Source organism: Dipodomys merriami, unplaced genomic scaffold (genome assembly GCF_024711535.1).
Source record: "Dipodomys merriami isolate MVZ:Mamm:240054 unplaced genomic scaffold, mDipMer1.0.p SCAF_13, whole genome shotgun sequence".
Classification (NCBI taxonomy): Eukaryota; Metazoa; Chordata; class Mammalia; order Rodentia; family Heteromyidae; genus Dipodomys; species Dipodomys merriami.
Genome location: NW_027202604.1, coordinates 40,632,803 through 40,651,182, shown reverse-complemented (window position 1 = coordinate 40,651,182; position 18,380 = coordinate 40,632,803). Strand labels below are relative to the sequence as shown.

General features: G+C 64.3%; 1 protein-coding gene across 6 annotated transcripts in view; it reads right to left on the bottom strand.

The window, feature by feature from the left end:
- LOC138824851 (IQ motif and SEC7 domain-containing protein 1) overlaps positions 1 to 18,380 on the bottom strand; it is a 216,901-nt gene that overhangs the window by 78,427 nt on the left and 120,094 nt on the right. For 4 of the 6 annotated variants that reach the window (XM_070019234.1, XM_070019233.1, XM_070019229.1 and 1 more), the window contains exon 1: positions 11,884 to 11,984. The exons of 1 other annotated variant lie outside the window; for it this stretch is intronic. In XM_070019234.1, coding sequence (XP_069875335.1) covers positions 11,884 to 11,960 — 77 coding nt within the window. In that variant the 5' untranslated portion in view covers positions 11,961 to 11,984. Of the gene's footprint in view, positions 1 to 11,883; positions 11,985 to 16,376; positions 16,422 to 18,380 lie in introns of those variants that run through there. One more of the 6 variants, XM_070019228.1, reaches the window with a different exon arrangement.

Genomic DNA, 18,380 nt, shown 5'->3' with positions numbered 1-18,380 from the left:
TAAACAGCTGCGCTTTCCCAGTGCCCATCCCCGGAAACCTCGGGACCGCAGGCATTCGCTGCAGCCCTGCCTGGGGCCCGGCCCGCCGAGCCGCAGCCTCTGCCTCCCTCCAGGGCACCTCAGCCTCTCTGTTCCCACAGCCGATGGCACCCCCAGAGAACCTGGGTCCCACGGCTGCAGGCTGCCCAAACCTGTCCAGCCCAAGCCACCGTCCCGGGACCCCACACACTGTCGCTGACAGACACCAGTGGCTGCTGTCACTGCTGCGCTAATTAAAGTGGGATGACCTGGGTTGGCGCTCTCTCCCTTTCCCTTGGGCGGTGGGGAAGCTCGGGTGGCTTCAGTGCACCTCTGTTCTATCTTCATCACCTTCTCCTCCTCCTCCTCCTCCCCCTCTTCTTCCTCCTCCTCTGTCATGGCATCCTATTCTGAATATGGTCCTGGTGGTTTTTGTTTTACTGTAGGTTTTTCCTATAGGCTACCACAATACTATGAGAAGAAAGGATGGAAAAAAGGAAAGAATGAGGAAATCTAGAGGGGGAGGAGAGGGAGGGAGGAAGGCGGGGGAAGTAGGAGGAAAAAGGGGAGGGAGGAGGGCAGGGAGGGGAGCGTATATAGTTTGGGGAGCAGGGAGTGGAAGGAAAGCAGACTGTTGTAAAAATCTCCTCCAAGTACAACACTGGGAGCTCCAAAGCCCCGCCCCGCCCAGGACGCCCCCTCTCCAGACACCCCCTCCCCAGGCCGGGCCCAGGCAGGCATCGCCCCCCCCCCCGGGGCGAAAGAAGCAGGATGAGGGGGGGTCACCGCTGACACTTATTGGGTGTCGGTGGGCTGGGCCTCACGTCTGCCACCACACTCCATCTCCACGTGAATGCCGTGGCCCCTGGCATAGCTCTCAGCCCAAAGCATCACCACACGGGCCGAACCCGGCTGGTCTGGCACCCGATTCCAGGCACGCCACACACCTCGAGAGCAATCACCACCGGGGACGAACCTGGTGGGCTGGCGCACCCTGGGGTCACTGGTGGCCGTGTCCACAGGCACACGGAGGCTCACTCCGCTGTGCCCCAGGAGTGGCGTGAGCACCCCACAGGCTTAGAGAGGCCAAGGGCAGGGCTGAGATCTCACGCTGGGCTGCCGCGGCCGGCCCAGCCCCGGCTGTCTGGGGAGGGAAGCCTCCCACCCCGGTGGGCCTGGCGACCACCAGCACACCCCTACCACGCTCCTTCCCCCTCCAGCTTCCCCCGAGGGTGCAAGGGCCGGCCTGCTCAGCCCTGCCCAGCCTCCACACACCCGTACCTGAGCGTCCGCACGGAGACACAGTACTTCCACATGAGGCTCCACACGGCCCCGTCGCCCTTCATGCCTGGCGGGGAGTGGCTGCTCCCGCAGGTCAGGGGCTGGCTCTAACCTCCCGCAATCAGGTGACTTCTTTCTCCATGGCGACGCCACAGGAAAGGTCCCCAAGCCAGACGGCGGTGGAGACAACGCTGGCCACCCCGGACCCGACTGAGCCAGCAAGCGAGCGAGCGCCCCAAGCAGCCAGTGGCTTCAGCACAACCTGCGGCTGCCCCCGTCTGCTAAGAGGCAGCGGTGGCCCAGGCCCGGGAGCTGTGAGTCACGGGGCGGGCGGGCTGGCCACGGGGGGCGGCCTCCTGTGATGGAAAGCTGGCTCAGGGGCCCAGGGTCTGCCCTGGCTCGGGCTGGGTGGGACGAGGGAGGCCAGGGCCAGCCCACATCCTCCCCCAGCTCCCCAGAGAACTGAACCCGACACCACCCCGCAGCCACAGCCCAGCCGGGGCCTGCCCACCGCCCTAGAGGAGCCGCGGAGCAGCAGACAGGACAGAACTCCAGGACAGAGCTTGGATGGGAAACAAATAAGATAAGTCAGCAGCACTCCCGGGGGGTGGGGGGGGTCCCAGGCTCTGAAGGCCTCGTGTGGGCCGGCTGGCCTCGCTCCGCGGCCACTGGCTCCGCTCCGCCCTCTCTGAGCTCAGAAGGCGCCAAGAGTCTCGGGCCAGGGGACAGGCGCGCCACAGTCCCACCCAGTGATTCCAGCAGCCCCACGACGCAGCGCACAGCGGCTTCACAACCCACAGGTGGAAATGGAGGCACTAAAGCTCAATCAGCCCGGGCACTAGACCTAGGACCGGGAGAACGGCCTGGTCCTAAGGACCGGTGTTGAAGGGGAGCACCTGCCCGCCCTTCCAGACCGGCTCACACAGCCTCCGGCCAGGCAGCCCGGGGGCCCAGCTGGAGCCCCGCCCACAGCACAGCTGCGCCCAGGCCCAGCCCAGGGCCGGCAGCTGGGGCTTCCCACGCAGGGTCTCCAGGGACAGTGACTCAGGGGCAGGTCAATGCCCCCCCTCATGGCCCTCGAAGGCCAGGTGCCTGAGCCCGGCATCCGGCTGGGCCCCGGGCACCGTGCCGGCCCGGCGGCCCAGAGAACGCCTGTACCCCGGAAACCTGGCTCACCCGAGTGTCACCTGCATATTGTCACACCTCGTTTGGTCCCCAGGTCCCAGTTCCGCCTGTGCTAATGGGATCCACCTCAGATCCCAGACTGGTCCCCACTGCTCTGTCAGACGTGGGGACAGGACTTGGCCCTCCACACAGGATGGCTCTCTACAAAGGCCCCGCCCACTGAGCACATGCGGCCCCCAGGAACCCACCGGCCAGCCCGGGAGCTCTCCGCGGCACACGTGCCCTGCCCGGCCTCCCCGCTGCCCCCCCACCCTCCCACATCCTTCTCAGCACCTCCTGGCCTCCCTGTCAGCGTTGGTGTCCAGCTCGCTGCCCTGTGCTGCCCATGCCGGGCGTCAGGCTGGCATCCCCATGGCTCCCGGGCCTCCCCTCTGCAGCGGACACTCCGCCTCAGGCCGGCACCAGGGACGCCATCACCTCGCCCCCGTCGCACACCGACACCGTTCAGGGCAAGCACGGGTAGAGAGGGCAAGTGGCTCTTTGACTCCAAAGGTGTCTCAGACAGCGGACAGCCTCTCCAGGTAAGGCTGGACAGAAACCTCCCTGGTCCGAGTCTGGGGACCCTTGTCACCAGAGGCTCCTGAGGCCCGGGGCTCCCTTTGCCCCTCCTTGCGGTTCTTTTGACTTTCCAATAGCATCCCGTTGGCCCCACTTCACAGATGGGAAACGGAGTCCCAGGCAAGCCGTGAACTCCCGGGTTCCCCTGGCCTCATGAGGTTCTCAGGTGGGAGCGGTGGGCACGGCCCGGGGGGAGGGGGACACAGAGGACTCAGGGGGGCCACAGAACGGTGGGTCCATCCCCCATCTCCCAGGCCTGCTGGCCAGCGGGGCAGGACCCCAACCCCTCCCCCGCCGCCCCTGCCGGGGCTGTCACAGCACAGCGCCCTGGGGTGGCCCCAAGGGAGAGGGTAGCATTCTCCCCAGGTTCTCCCAATGCTGGGATGCAGATTCTCAGGCAAACACAAGCTCTCCACGCCCAAGCTGCGTGTGTCCTGTGACCCCGAGCTGCGGGCGCAGCACCGCGCCTGTGGCCCCCGCCAGCAGCCTTTGCCACCTCACGGTGGCCTGCCCTGGGCGACGGGCTGGCTCCCATCTGCCTCAGACCCCTCTCCACAGCGCCTCACGGCTACCCTGAGCCTCCGCGCGCCCCTCTGACAAGGGGCAGCAAGAAGGCCCACCATCTTGGCGGGAGAGCACAGGGCTGGCTGCGGATGCGGGCGGCCTCTGTCATCGACCCTGGGCGGCTGGGACGGAGGGTGGGCTCGACGGACCCGCTGCGGCCTAAAGAGGGGCTCGGCCAGAACTGTCCCTACCCCAGGACACGGGGGCCACAGAGCAAGGCGGGGAGAGGCGGTGGGCGGTGGGCGGGTGGTGTGTGGTGGGTGGTGTGCGGTGTGTGGTGGGTGGTGTGTGGTGTGTGGGTGGTGTGTGGTGTGTGGGTGGTGTGTGGGTGGTGTGTGGTGTGTGGTGTGTGGTGTGTGGTGTGTGGGTGGTGTACGGTGTGTGGGTGGTGTGGTGTGTGGTGTGCAGGTGGTGCGTGGTGTGCGGGCCATGTGAGGCGGGCAGGTGTGCGGCGGGCAGGTGTGCGGCGGGCAGGTGTGCGGCGTGCATTGTGTGCTGAATGCTGGCTCCCCACCTCAGCGCTCTGACTGACACGGCCATGGGGGACGAGGTCACCGCCACCGGCCAGGAAGAGGCTCCATCCGTGCCGTGCCCTTGACCTCCGGGAAGCACACAGCCGGAGACTGTGCACTCGAGGGGGCGGAGGCCCAGCCGGGACGGCGGTCAGCACCTGCAGCCTTCGTCCGGCCTCAGGCCTGCCTGATGCAGCCCTCCCCCGCCTGCTCCCGCGCTCCCCTCTGCCTCTACTGCACCCACCATCCACACTGCGCACACTCGAGCACTACCTCCAGAGCCCTGGGAGCAGCAGGCTGCTGGGACCCCGTGGCCCCAACTGCTCTAAGCTGATTCCCCGGTGCAGCCCCGGGGCGGCCTCCCTCCCACCCTCCCCACAGGGAAGCCAGGCGGGTGGACACGCTCTCTCACTAGCTTCCTCTGCCTCCTGCTTTGCCGGCCGGGGACACTGAGGCCCCAAGCGGGAATGGGCCCTGGCGGGTAGACGTGGATGTGGGAGGAGGAGGGACGTGGGAGCGGGGAGGGTGGCTAGGGGCCAGAGTCCGCCTGCCATCCCGGCCCTGCCAATCAGCCGGCCTCAGGCAGATCTGCTGGGACCCGAGGGCAGCAGCCCCTGAGCATCTTTCCCAGACGGCAGCCCTGCGCGGACTCCAGCACTGAGCGCCCGCGGTGGGTGGCCTGGCTCAGCCGGAGGAGGTGGGAACAGACATCCACGGTCAGCCAGCGGGACAGCCGTCCTGGGCCCCCTGTGTGCGGAGAGCACCACTGACCCTCGTGTTCAAGTCCAGACCTTGCAGCCAGGGAAGCCACACAACACAGCACTGAGGCCCCAGCCTAAGAGATGCAGAAATGGAGGCTCAGAGAGAACAAGTGACTTAGCCTCCATTCACAGTGAGGACAGAGCAGGCCTCGGACCAGGCGTCTGGGCTCGGGCCCACAGCCTTTCTGCACTGCCAAGGTGCACAGGCCAGGGAGGACCCACACCGCTCTCTGCCTCTCCTGGGGTTTGTCAACACTAGAAGAACCAAGGGGGCGGGGAGCTGGCAGGGCTGAGCGTGCGGGCCACCCCGCCACGGGTCTGGGTTTTCTGGGTGTGGCAGTTTTTGCAGCCCCCCAGGCCGGGGAGACCATCAGCCTGAGGACCCAGCCGGGGCGCTGGGCACTCTCGGTGTGATGGACCATCGTCCTGAGGCCGCCACCCTCTGTCTCCTGAACCACGAAGGTGAAGGGGGGTCGGCAGACAGGCCAAGGTGATGCGGATCAGAGAAGGCAGAGCCAGGCACTGAGCCTGCGTGATTCTGCTCCAAAAAACTTTGCTCACAGCACCATGCAACATGGTTTTCCAGCCTAGCAGGGAAGTCCTTCTCAGCATCTAACCTAACCTGACCTCTGTGGCCACGGATCGGCCACTCCTCAGCTTCCTCTTGGGCAAAGGGGAGAAGCTGCTCTCCATGCTGAGAGGCCTAAAGGTTTTGACCCTGGATCCAGACTCCTGGGGCCCCGTGCAGTCAGGGAGCTCAGATGGGACCCCGCTCCTTGATCTGTGTGTCTGTGTATCTGTGTGTCCATGGTGCGCACAAGGCCCCTTCTGCGAGGACTGGTGAGGACCCCAGTCCTCCACCTCGCCAGCCTCCCTGCCCCCAGGGCCCAGGCTGCCCAGTCCACGCTGCACCCTCCACAGGGGCTCCCACAGCGCCAGCGCCAGCGCCAGCGCCGGCTCCAGCTCTCTCTCAGCCAACCACTCCCTTCACACTTCCCCAAAGCCACCCAGCTCAGACAGCTGGCCCCGAGACTGACAGCGGGAGGCAGAAGGCTCTGTAAGAGCCGCCCCGTTGGTCACCACCAGCCAGATACCCCCTGCGCACCAGCTGAAGGCCGGGGGCAGCACACACACACGGCAGGGAAAGGGACTGCGGACATGAAGCCACTGCGTGGGGCCAAACGAGAGCCCTGCGAGGAGACGCCGGAGCCCACAGGGACACACGCCGGGCAGGCGGGCAGGCGGGCAGCGTCCAGCATGCACGCGATCCAGGAAGCAGGTGGGGCCCACGGCCCACTGGGAGCCTCCTTTCTAGCCATGCCCACCAAGGGCCTCAGATTCCCAACAATGAAGTTAAAAGCAAGGCACAAAAAGCAAGCCCTCAGGCTGGTACATTTACTTTAAAAAGAAACGTTATTTCCCCCTCTCTTCCCCTCCAGTGGAAAACGCGTATACTAGCCGTGAGTAGAAGGTTACCATGAAAACAAGACAATGCTTCTCAGTTTCACGAAGATACTGTTTCCTGCCAAAGGCACTTCTGGCCTGCCTCGGCCTCGGTGACAAAGAAGCCTGGGAGAGGAGCTCGATGGAGGTCCCCAAGGGCCACCTGCGTGTGGCACCGCCCACAGGGCAGGCCGGGCACCGTGCTTGCCGCCTGTGTGTGGCTTTGGGCGCGGTGGGCGCGGGACAGGCCCGGCAGGGTGGCAGGGAGGGCTGGGAAGGCAACTCACCGTGCCAGCCCCACACAAGCGGGCAGCTGTATTGCTAGGTGCAAGGGAGAAACGGAGGCTCCCAGGAGGGCAGGGGGGCCGTCCCAGGCGACTGGAAAAGCCGGGATGAACAAGACCCTGGGCTTCGGACCTGAGACTGACTCAGTACCATTGCACACCCACCGTGAGCTTGGCACGGGACCAGGGGATGGGGGCGGGGCAGGAGAGACGGAGATGGATGAAGGCTCACTGAGCTGGTGTTTGCAAACCGGGGTGCAGACGGGACCCACACAAATGCTCTGGGTGGGAAAAAGAACACAAAAGGGGGTGGTGTGAGGGACGGGACAGTGGCAGGACCCGCAGGGTAAGGAGGCCGAGGGAGGCAGGTCTGGGAGGGGCAGCGGGCCCTACAGGGCCCTGGGCAGGCGTGGGGTTGACTTCTGCTCGTCTGTAAACGGGGCTCAGTGCAGACCACAGGGAGGGGGAGGGGCAGAGGACAGTGTGCATCCAGTCACGCTGGAGCCCCTGGCTCTGTCACACCGCACGCACGCACGCACGCATACTCTTTGAGAGTGTCAAGAGTACCCGTTCTCTGATACCATCGACAGGGCTTCAAATCAGGACATTAACACCAGCTCCCTAAACTGCTTCTCCCGTCTCATTCACAGCGCTGGCTGAGCCCAGGACATCCAGATATCCAGATGGACAGTGTCCCCAGGGTGGTCTCCAGAGCAGAGCACCTTGCAGTGAGGGGGAGGGGACAGTGCTGACCTGCAGGGTGTGGACAGGCAGCTGGGACAGCAGCATGGGGCCAAAATGGAGCCTGCCATACAAGGACAAACGACCCCTCCCCAGGACCGCTCACCAACATGTCTTGTGGATGATGTGACCTGACCACTGGTCACCTCAGGCCCCGTCCTGAGGACACGCACAGCCACATCACAGCACATCCCCACGCCTGCGCTCTAACATCAGCTCAGGAGCTGAGTTCGAGTCTACCCTCATCATCTTATTTCACCTTAATGGCTTCCAAAGATCCAGTTTCTACACAAAGTCCGTTCCAAGGAGCAGGGGCTATGAATCTGACATAGGAAGTTGGGGGAGATGCCAGGCCGGCCTGCAGCAGCCAACAGGAGGGAATGGCCTCGCTTTCCCTCCTCTGCACCAGCGGGGTCTCTGGAGCAGAGTCACACTCCACGGATGGCCGCCTGGCCCTCTCACCCGCTCAGTGGGCAAAGCCCACAAGCAGTGAGCGCGTGCGGTGCTGGGAACCTAGTGACGCCCCGTGTCCACTGCAGATCTGCACCAACTGAGCCCAGCTCCCGCCCTCTGCTGCCAGGGGAAGGAGGGCGCTGGGGAGGAAGGGCGCGCTGCAGGCCCCCCCCCATCGTGCTCTCTGGACGCTGCTGGAGGCCAGGCTGTCCCTGCCCCACAGAGGGACACCAGTTCCTCTTCCTAAACCTGGGCTGGGTTTGGCTCGAGATGGGTTTGGTCCACTGCAGACCGGCTTCTCCAAGCCCCTTACCTCCTCCTGCCACTCACGAGTGCCAACCATCCCAGATGCCTCGCAGCTGTCCGGTGCCTCCCGGGCCCCTCTCTGCTCAGGCTCGGGGTCAGACAGAGGGCAGACCCCGTCAGTAGGCAGACTATTTCCAAGACCATCGCTGCCACTCCTGGGTAGGAGGTGGAGACCCCAAGCCCCTCCCCTGGGACCAGGGCAGGACATCCTGACTGCCTCCTGCCTAAGAATTAAAGTGAGAACGAAAACTTAAAACACAACAAAGCACGTCCCATTCCACAGAGCTATCCTCACGCCCACATTCGTTATAGTATTAGTCACAATACCCAGGAGGAGGGAAAACCCAGGTCTGTTCACAGCTGAGCAGATAAGCAAGCACGCAGGGCACAAAAAAGAGAATATGATTTAGCTATAACAAAAACAAAAACAGAAGGAAATTCTCACCCAGGCTACAATGCAGATGAGCCTGAGAGACATTACGCACGCTATGTCAGAGCAGGGAGACACGGACGGCGGAAAGCAGCGTGATTTCACAGTGACAGGCGGCCGTGCTGGCGGTAGTGTGCGTGTGTGTGTGTGTGTGTGTGTGTGTACATGCATGCACATGTGCATGTGTACATGCTCATGTGTCCAACACTGGCCGGGGCCAGAGGAAGAGCTGGACAGTGTTTCAGCCAGGACAAGGGAGGAAGCGTCACAAGCCCTGAGACACAGCGGCCGGGTGGGTGCCGGGTGGGGGCCAGGCGGCGCCATGGGCTCTGCTGGTGACTGTAACAACATGGGCATGTTTAATGCCACCTAGCTGCTCACTTTCACACGAGTCACCTGGCGGACTAGGCTGGGCTCTATGGCACCTGTGTGTAGCCACAGCCGGTCCAGGACTAAGGCAGGAGCTCGCAGGCAGCCTGGGCATGTGCTGATGCTCCAGCTCAAAACAAAAGCTGAATTTCACAATAGAACACGTTCTACACCCGGAGTGCCAGTGCCGCACACCTGCCATCTGACTCCGAGGGGGCAGCCGGAGGGGACTGGGCTGGGCTGCGGCTCTGCTTTCACCCTCTATCCTACAAGAAATGACTGAGCCAATCGATGAATGGATGAAATAAACCACCCGACCCTCTGTGTGAGCAAAGTTACAGAAATGTGCCTGGAAAGAGCGAACTGGAGGTTCTGTGGAGGCTCAGCCTGGGAGGAGGGTGGGATAGGAGCGTGGGGCCCGGGGAACGGGGCTGGGGGTGGGGGGGACAGGGCTGCAGGGGACAGGGCCGCAGGGCAGGTGGAACAGGGCCGCGGGGCAGGTGGAACACTCCACTTCTGGAGCTGAGCCCCGCGTGTACCCCACGCTGCCTCTGCACCTGCTGTACCGCACTAGGGAAGACACCTGAGACCCAGGACTTGGGGGGAGGCTTGCTGTCCCCCAGAACATCGCTCTCGAGGCAGAGGCTCTGCACACACTTTTTCCCTTTTCTCCTCCCCGGTCTTGGTTGCTGGCGTAGCCCCAGGATTATTTGACATTAATTTAAGATCACTAATGAAGAATAATTAACAGCTTCCAGAGAGCTTGGCACACCCTGTGTTTAGAAGAGCTTAATTACGCATTGTCTACAAGACACCCTTCCCACACTCCTGAAGTTTGGGGAGCATGGCGATGCGGCCCCATGCCCAGGCTCGGGGGGCAGCGGCCGCGCCCGCTGAGCGAGGTGTCCCCAGCTGTCCCATCCCGTCCGCGGCTCCCACTGGCGGTGGGGGGCTCAGTGTCCCCTCTCCACTCCCCAGGGCCGGCACAGAGGCAGGGAGGGAATGCTCTGGTCGGGGGGGGGGGGGGTTACTGACTGTATCCCAAGTCTTCACCACCTAGCAACCACCCCACCGTTACAGAGGAGGAAGAGGCGGGGCGCGCCTGGGCATCCTTGGCCAGCGCGGACCATCCACCTTTGCCCTCATGGCCTCCACCCCCCCCCCACGCCGTGACTCGCTCATTCTAATAGGTTGATGCTGCCCTGAGCGGCGTGCAACTTGGCTAAGTTACTGCTCCCATCCCTCACATCTGTCACCTAAAAGTGGGGTGTTCACAGCACCAGCACTGCGGGGGGCACAGGGTCAGCACCTGGCGACAGCACCTGCTCCTCACTGACCCCCCGCCCCCACCCGTCACTCAGCCGCGCTGTGGACTGTCCTAAGCCACGTCAGGCAGGTCCTCCCTCCCTCCCAGCTCATGCAGCGATGGCGCCTGCAATCTCTGCCCTTCTGGAAAAATCCAGCACTTCAGTTGGACACAGCTCTGATGTCCTCTCTGGCAGGAAGCCTTCCCGGACTTTTCCCAGATGGCCTCCTCCACCTCCCGGCACCTCTACCGCGGCCTGACCTCTCCCAGCTGCTGGGTGGGGGGCCCTCGTGGGTGGAGCCCCTTGTGGGTGGAGCCTCTCATGGGTAGAGGGCCCCTCCTGGGTGGAGGCTCCCTGAGAACAGGCCACTCTCTGGGCTTGAGAAAGGATCATGTGGTCAAATAAGAACTTGCCTCGGCAGCTGGGCAGAGGCCCGGGCATGGGCATGGCTTCTTGCCTTCGGACCTCAGGAGCTGGCCTGGCATCTGCTGGCCCGGGAGGCCCCCACACTGACCATGGACCGAGCCGTGCGCGCTGCCTGGCGGCTCCTGACACCTACCCGCCCAGGCTTAGCTCTTTCCCACATGGCTGCCGCCCCTTCTGTCTACAGCCTGCCTCATCTCAACCCAGCACCCCCGCCCCGCCCTGCTAGGGCTCCAACCATTAACACGCCTGTCCAGCTGATCCCATGCCAGTGCCCCAGGACTCTGGCACGGGCATGCTTGAAGCTGTGGACATGAGAGTCTATCTTGGAGCTGGGGAGATCTGAGTTCAAATCCCAGGGCCACACAGCCTGGACTGGGCCTCAGGGCCTATCCCACTTCCACCTGGGGCCCAATGGTGGGGCGTGTAGCGCTCACCTAGGCCAGCAGAGGCGGCGTCTGGGGCTCCACACAGCCCTGGGGCCAGGGCTCCCCGCGGGGCGCTGTGCACACCCCGCACTGCTGCGACAGGCCTCGCCGCACACAGCGTGGCTTCGCTCCCTGGCGCTCGCCCACGCGTGGGGACTTCCTGCACTGCGGTGCCACCTCCATGCCCTCCAGAGCGTCTGCGGGAGGAAAGAGCGGCTCCCGCTTCCCCAGGGCTGCTCACGGCTAAGGGCGGCAACTCCACCGCGTGGAATCGGGGAAAGCCGATTCCCAGGCCAGGGGATGTGTCCTCGCAGGCCCCACCGACCCGCCTGCTCCGAGCCACAGCAAGCAGCCAACGCTCTCCTACACGCGGGCTTGCACGCGTGTGCATGGTGCCCAGTGTCTTCACCCTGCAGCCCCTGTCACTCGGGGGAACAGTCCACAGTCCCACGCCATGCCCTCGGGGCCAAAGATGGGGAAGCTGGGCGCTCAGCAAGAGAACGTGGGCGGCCCAGGGCCCCACAGCGGGTGAGCGGCTGGCCGTTGGTCCTCCGATCCTGACCTCCAGCCCCAGAGCCCCTGCCCGCCTTGCCAGCCCCGCAGCCAAACGCATCTTCTATGCACAAAACCTATCCAGTGTGGGCTGGCGGGAGGGGCGCGCCGAGTGGAGTTACAAAACCAACCAAAGCAGACTTCTAGAAAACACTCGCACCAGCGGCCAGAGGCAGAGAGCCACATGGAGACCGGAAGCCTGCAGTTGGGCAGACTTTGGGTGAACTTTCACTCCAGCTCCCATCACGCGAGCCCAGCATCCGCTTACCTTTTATAGGCCCCATGCAGGGGCTGCAGACATAGGAACTGCCAGTAATCCAGGCAAAAGGCCTTGAACTTGAGCATTTTCACCTTCCCGTCTCCAGTGGCCAGAGGGGCACCTGGGAGGCGGAGGCCCGGCCACTCAAGCTGCGCAGTCCGGTCCCCGCCACGTCGCCCCGCTCACATGGCCCAGCTCTGGCCGGCGCCGCTCCCCAGTGCACGCCTCCAATACAAAGAGCAGCAGCACAAAAGCCCGGCGTTCACGCGCTGCGCTCCTCGCTCGCCGCCCAGGCCCGCTCACGCCGCTGCTCTCTCTGGTGGCTGGTGCTCCGGGGGGCTCCCCGGGGCGGCCCCATAGCAAACAGAAGTGTGTCTGCCTGTGCCGAGCTGCGTGGGCCCCCCGTCCGGCATCCTGGGGCCGGGGGCTCCTGGTGCAGAGAGCTCTTCGAGTCTGCTTGTCTAAACAGACCCTGGGTCCCCGTGACCCGGCCGGCACCTGTGCGAGATGCCCCCGCCGGCCTGGACGGAGGGACCTACGGCTCGGAGAGTCCCGGGAGCAGCAGGGAAGAGGGGGGTACAAGGCAGACAAACGCCGTCCTTGCCAGAGAAATTACGTGTGGTGGAATCCCCCCCACCCCTGGCCCGCAAGCAAGGAAACTTGCCACGTAGCCACCCAGGGAGCCTGCGGTGGGAGCAGCACGGCTCTGAAAGGCGGGCAAGAGAGACTGACAGAGCCGCCAGCACAGTTGCCCGGGCAACAGGGACACATCGATAAAATCTAAAATGGAACCTCCATGACAGCTGCTCATTGGCTGCCAGGAGGGGACTCCCGTGGCTAGGAGGGAGGGGAGAGGGAGGAGGCTGGGCTGCAGGGGATGGCAACCAAGGGCATTGTCCCCTGGCAGAGGGGGGGAGGGGAGCAGAGGGGCCCCGGGCCATGCCTACAGCAGCCACAAGGGAGGAGGGGAGCACAGCCCTGTCCCCCCATCTCCTGGATGGGGAGCTTAACCTCACCTCAGCCCCATGCCTTCCATGACTGCTCAGTCAAAGCCAACTCCTGCCTGGCGCTCCCAGATGACCGCGGCCTCTGACCCCAGCCACCCATGCCCTCAGGACCCTGTGTGGGTTTCAAGAGACCCAACCCTGCAGTCACCCCTCAGGGCTTCCCTGGGACCTAGCTGGAGAGGCCCAGCCTCTCCCCCGCATGTGCGTGCCTGGGAAGGCCCTGCCTGGGCCGGGCTGTCTGCCGGCCTCCCCGACCCCTGGGAGCACCCCAGGGGAGGACCAGCCCCACTCGCTCCAGGGCGGCCCATGGCCACTGCTGTCCTGTGTGGTGGAGGCTGGGGCCCAGGGAACCTGAGACTGGAGGGTCTCTAGGCACCCCCGCTCTCCTGTCTGGTGACTCCAGGCCTTGTGTGCACGAGTGCTCGCTTCTGTGCAGAGGTGTGCTCTTCCTGTGTGGAGTGGCGGTCACACCCCACTTTCCCTGGGGGCCTCCCCTCCCCTCTACACCCGAGAGCTCAGAGCCCAGGGACCCGGTATCAGGTCCTCAGATGAGACCCAACACCACAGCAGAGCCTGGACCCTGTGCGTCCTGGGCTGGGCTGGCAAGGGGCAGGGCGGGGAGCCCAAGCCTGGCCCCGGTCACGGCCCGGCGCAGGGAGCCAGAGACGAGACTGCAAAGGAAAGGTCTCCGCCTCGGGAGGTTCCCCATGTCTCAGGAGGAAAGTGCTTCTAAAGCAGGGCCTCCGGGCCCAGGGAGCGCGCGACACCGATGGACACGTCTGGATGCCACAGCGGGGCGCTGTGAGCACTTAGGGTGGCACACATGCAGGGATCACAGCCCGAGCACATGACAAAGACCCCGCCGGCCGGCAGCGGTGCCAGCCCGGGGCCGGGAAGGGCGCTCCGGCCATGCTGGCTGGCCGGCTGGCCGGCAAGGGCTTCCAGGCATGTGGGGTAGGGGCCGCCCATATCATTAATGAGGCCTGGCTTCCTAGTGAGGCTGATGGAAGTGGGGGTGGCGGCCCAGGGAGATGACTGTGGGCTGGAGGACATTAGTTTCCCCCTCACGGCGGGGTGGCCGGGAAGCTGGCTGTGCCTTTGAAAAGCAGCCAGTACTGGCTGCGACCTTTGTCTCAGTGTTCTCAGGCTTCTGGGAGAGGGCGGGGCTGGCCAGGCCCCTCCCCCAGGGCCCCTCAAAGGGTAGGTGGGGGTGTGAGAGGGGGGCAGCAGCAGACGGCGGGGGGGGGGGCTGGGTCCTCTGGGGGCTAGTGCAAAGTTCCTTCAGTGTCTGGTTTTCCATTGTCTTCATCCATGAAATGGGAGTGCTGAGCGTGCCGCCCTGTGCGGGCTGGGGGAGCTCACGCGAGTGAGCGCACACGGGCAGATCCTGGCTTCTGGAGGTGCCCAGCACCCTCCACCTCAGGACCTTCGTACTGGCTGCTCCCAGAAGGCAGGTGGATGCTTGGACCCTCCTCTTCCAGGCTTGGTTAAATAGTGTGCCCTCAGAGGGTGCTCCCCGCTCTCTTCCCATGCCTCTCGATTCCTTCTGAGCCCTTGTTACCACCCGGCACACTGTACTAAAAAACAGGGCCGCAGTGCCTCCTCTGGCTGGCCCCTGCTCACAGCGCCGGCAGAGCGGCAGGCCTGGCCGCAGCGCCCACGGTGCCCGCCTGGACGCAGAGAGGCCGTGGGGGCCGGGGTGGGGCCGGGATGCGAGGCACCCACAGCTCCGCTCCCACCCCGCTACCCCTAGGGGAGCGAAGGGCACGGCCTCCGGCTGCCCCCCGTGCTCCCTGCCCAGTTCCGGAGCCGGCCCTGCTGACCGAACTGGGCGGGCACACTGCGGTGAGTGGGGTACTTGGCCCAGCCCCCCGCCCCCACACGCCCAGAACAGAGGGCCCCTTTGTTCTACTGCCCCCCGTTCCAGAGCTTTCCGGGCCTGTCCCGGAGCAGGTCCAGCTGGCAGTGTGGATGGGCCAGGCTGCCCATGGCTCAGCAGCCCCTGGGGTTTCTTCAAGCCCACTCCCTGGCCCAGCTCCCCGCCAGGGAAGCCCAAGGCCGGCCTGTGAGTGTGATCACGCGTGTGTCCCGAGGGAGTGCGAACATGGGTGTGTCGGGGTGGGGCCTGGGGCCCATGTGGGAGGAAGGGCGGGCGGGGGTGGGCTACAGAGCAGGTTGTGATGTGTGGGGCGTGGGAGCTCTGCTCCTGGGGGTGGGGGTCAGCCAGAGCTCGGGTTGGGGCTCCAGAGGGCTCTGGCAGCCAGTGGCAGGAAGGACGCAGGGCCTGGGACTGAGGCTGGTGTGGGCCTGGCCGGCTGGGCCAGGGTGAGGGCAGTAGTTTTCATCAGTAAGCCCGCCGCGGGCATTACACGGTCATTACACAGTCATGCCAAGATGTGCGCCCTGTGCACAGGGCGCAAGGCACAGGCGCCTGCCGGCTCTCTGTTCCCACCCCGGAGCGTGCCCAGGCCATGCTGGCCGGGGACGAAGGCCCATGGGGGTGCGGCTCGCTCCCTCCCCGAGAGTGGCCCACATGCCCTCCAGGTGGAAGGTGGTCCACGTCCACTGACCTGGGTTGGCCGTGCAGACACCCTGCCTGCCTCGTGCACACTCTGCAGCTACGCAGGGACCAGCACCAGCCACGCAGACACCCGCCACGCAGATGCCCACCACGCAGACGCCTGCCACGCAGGGACCACGGCACCTACCACGCAGATGCCCACCACGCAGATGCCTGCCACGCAGGGACCACGGCACCTGCCACGCAGACAACCACCACACAACGCCTGCCACGCAGGGACCACGGCACCTGCCACGCAGATGCCCACCACGCAGATGCCTGCCACGCAGGGACCACGGCACCCACCACGCAGCTGCCTGCCACGCAGGGACCACGGCACCTGCCACGCAGACAACCACCACACAACGCCTGCCACGCAGGGACCACGGCACCCGCCACACAGATAACCACCACGCAGGGACCCCTGGCACCCGCCACGCAGGGACCCCACACCGGAAGCCACCCAGCTCCCAGGACTTGCCCAATGAGAGCAAAGGTCTGCTGACTCCCCCTCCCACCAAGACGCCCCTGATACAGTCCAGTCCTTTTAGGTAAAGGCAGGGAACCCAAGACAGACACAGGGCGGGGCCTCACTGCCCGGGTACAGGCTCACGGCCAGCCCCCAGCCCTCAGCATCTCCCTGCACCTCGGCCTTGGTTGTCATGGGAACCAAGGGCCACAGCCTCACCCCCGGGACCCCAGCTTTGCATCCTGCAGCAACTATCTGCACAGCCTGGCCCTCAGCAGCAGCCCGGCACTGCCTGGGCTGGGCCTCGTGTCTGCACCTGCTCAGGGGTCATGTCCGTGGTATGTTTGGGCTTTGGGGGGGCGGGGGGCTCAGATTTGTCCCCATGGTGCCTGCTGCCCCAACCCAGCATAGACAGAAAGCCCTGCCCAGTGTCCCGGGGCTAGGGAGGACGGAGGAGAGACAGTACCTGTAACAGTCGGTGGAGAGGCTGCTTCCGGTCTCCAGGGAGCTCCTGGGTGGCAAAAGCGAGACAGGGTTAAGGACAGCCCACACAAGGAGCCCTTGGTGCCACCAGCTCCGGCCCGAGAATGGGTCCGGGCATCTGAACAGCTCTGGGTACGACCCCTCCCCCAGCAAGAAACCATGTGCTTTACCTCCCCGTGAGTCCTGACGGTCCCCAGACAGGGCCGGCCGGCAGTCATGGGCCCTTGGCCACAGATGGGAAACAGGCTCGGGAGATGACGCACCTAGGCAGGCTCAAACAGCACTCGGGCTAGGATATTTGGGGGTTGGGTACAGGGAATGGAGTCCTGAGCCTCATGTACACAAACACGTCCCACAGCTGAGCCGCCCCCTACCCCAGAGCGTGTGACCAGGGATGGCCACGCCCACAGGCTCCACCCACCCACCTCCCGCAGGAGCCAGAGCCCCGCCCTTGCCCGAGACCACCATGTGCAGCCCTGGACCCTGAGAGCTGGGCCCAGCTCCGTTCCTTTGGTCACGTTTTGGCTGTTGTAAGGGGGTGTGGCCTGGCCTGGATTACACCCCAGCTTTCCGGAGGCGGTCATGGGGTCGGGGGCACATTCTTCCTGGCTCAGTTTCCCCATTTGTAAGAAGGGAGCAGCCACAATGAACATCACCCCTCACGAGGGCAGGCAGTGACCTGGCAGAATTGGACATGAGCTCCCCCCACATCCCAGCTGGGCTGGCTGGGGCCTCCCCGCTGGCTGGGAGCTGGCTCCCTAAAACAGTCTGTCCCTGCCCACCTGGGAGCCCCTGCTGGGGACAGACACTGACCAGAGGGTGTCCCGGGCTCTCAGCACAGACACAGCAAGAAATCACAGCATGGTATGATGCCACGGACGCCACGTTCCGTGCTGGCTTCCCTGGCCATGCTGTGCGGCGCAGGGCCCTGCTCTGGCCACGGCACAAATGTGGCAACTTCCTCACCAGAGGCAGGGAGCCATCCCACGCCAGGTGCTGTGCCAACCATTTCCTCAAACCTCTGAGCCTTATGATGCACAGGGCCTCACGACCACCTTGACAGGGCCATCCTTGGCACACGTGCCACCCTCAGCTCTTTATCCAGAAACAAATCCTGTTCACACCACTTACAGCTGGGCGCCGGTGGCTCACGCCTGTCATCCTAGCTACTCAGGAGGCTGAGATCTGAGGATCATGGTTCAAAGCCAGCCAGGGCAGGAAAAGTCCATGAGAGTCTTATGTCCAATAAACCACTTAGAAAACTGGAAGTAGTGCTATGGCTCAAGTGGTAAAGCACTAGCCTTGAGCTGAAGAGCTGAGGGACAGCGGCCAGGACCAGAGTTCAAGCCCCACGACTGACAAAAACAACAAAAAAACCCTACTTACATACCACATTTCAATTTCTTTCTGTCTTTCTGTGTGTGGGTTGGTTGTGGGGCCTGAACTCTGAGCCTGGGCACTGTCCCTCAGCTCTTCAGCTCAAGGCTAGCGCTCTACCACTTGAGCCACAGCACCCCTTCCGGTTTTTTCTGCTTATGTGGTGCTGAGGAATCAAACCCAGGGCCTCATGCATATGAGGCAAGCACTCTACCACGGACCCACCTTCCCAGCTCCTTCAATCTCTTTCTTTCTCTCAACCCCAGCAGATTCCCTCCTCCTTCCCTTCCTCTCTCCCTCCTCTCCTTCCTTTTCTGCTGATGGCGGTAGCTTTCTGCGTGGTCCCTAAGTGGTAAGCACTTGGTGAGCCTTAGCACTCTGCCACCTGTCCCTCAGGGGTCCCTGGTCTGCAGAGGCTTGCCTCATGAGCAATAGTTTCCAACCAGGGAACACAGCATGAACAGAGGGACTGTCTGGGGGCACAGGTAGGGGACACACAGGCCAGCTCTGCCCTGCCACACGCCCAGCTCCACACCCCATGCTGGCCTCCTCACCTCCCCCCACCTACGTCTCTGCTCCCTTGGAGGCTCGGTGGCCTGAGCCGCTGGGC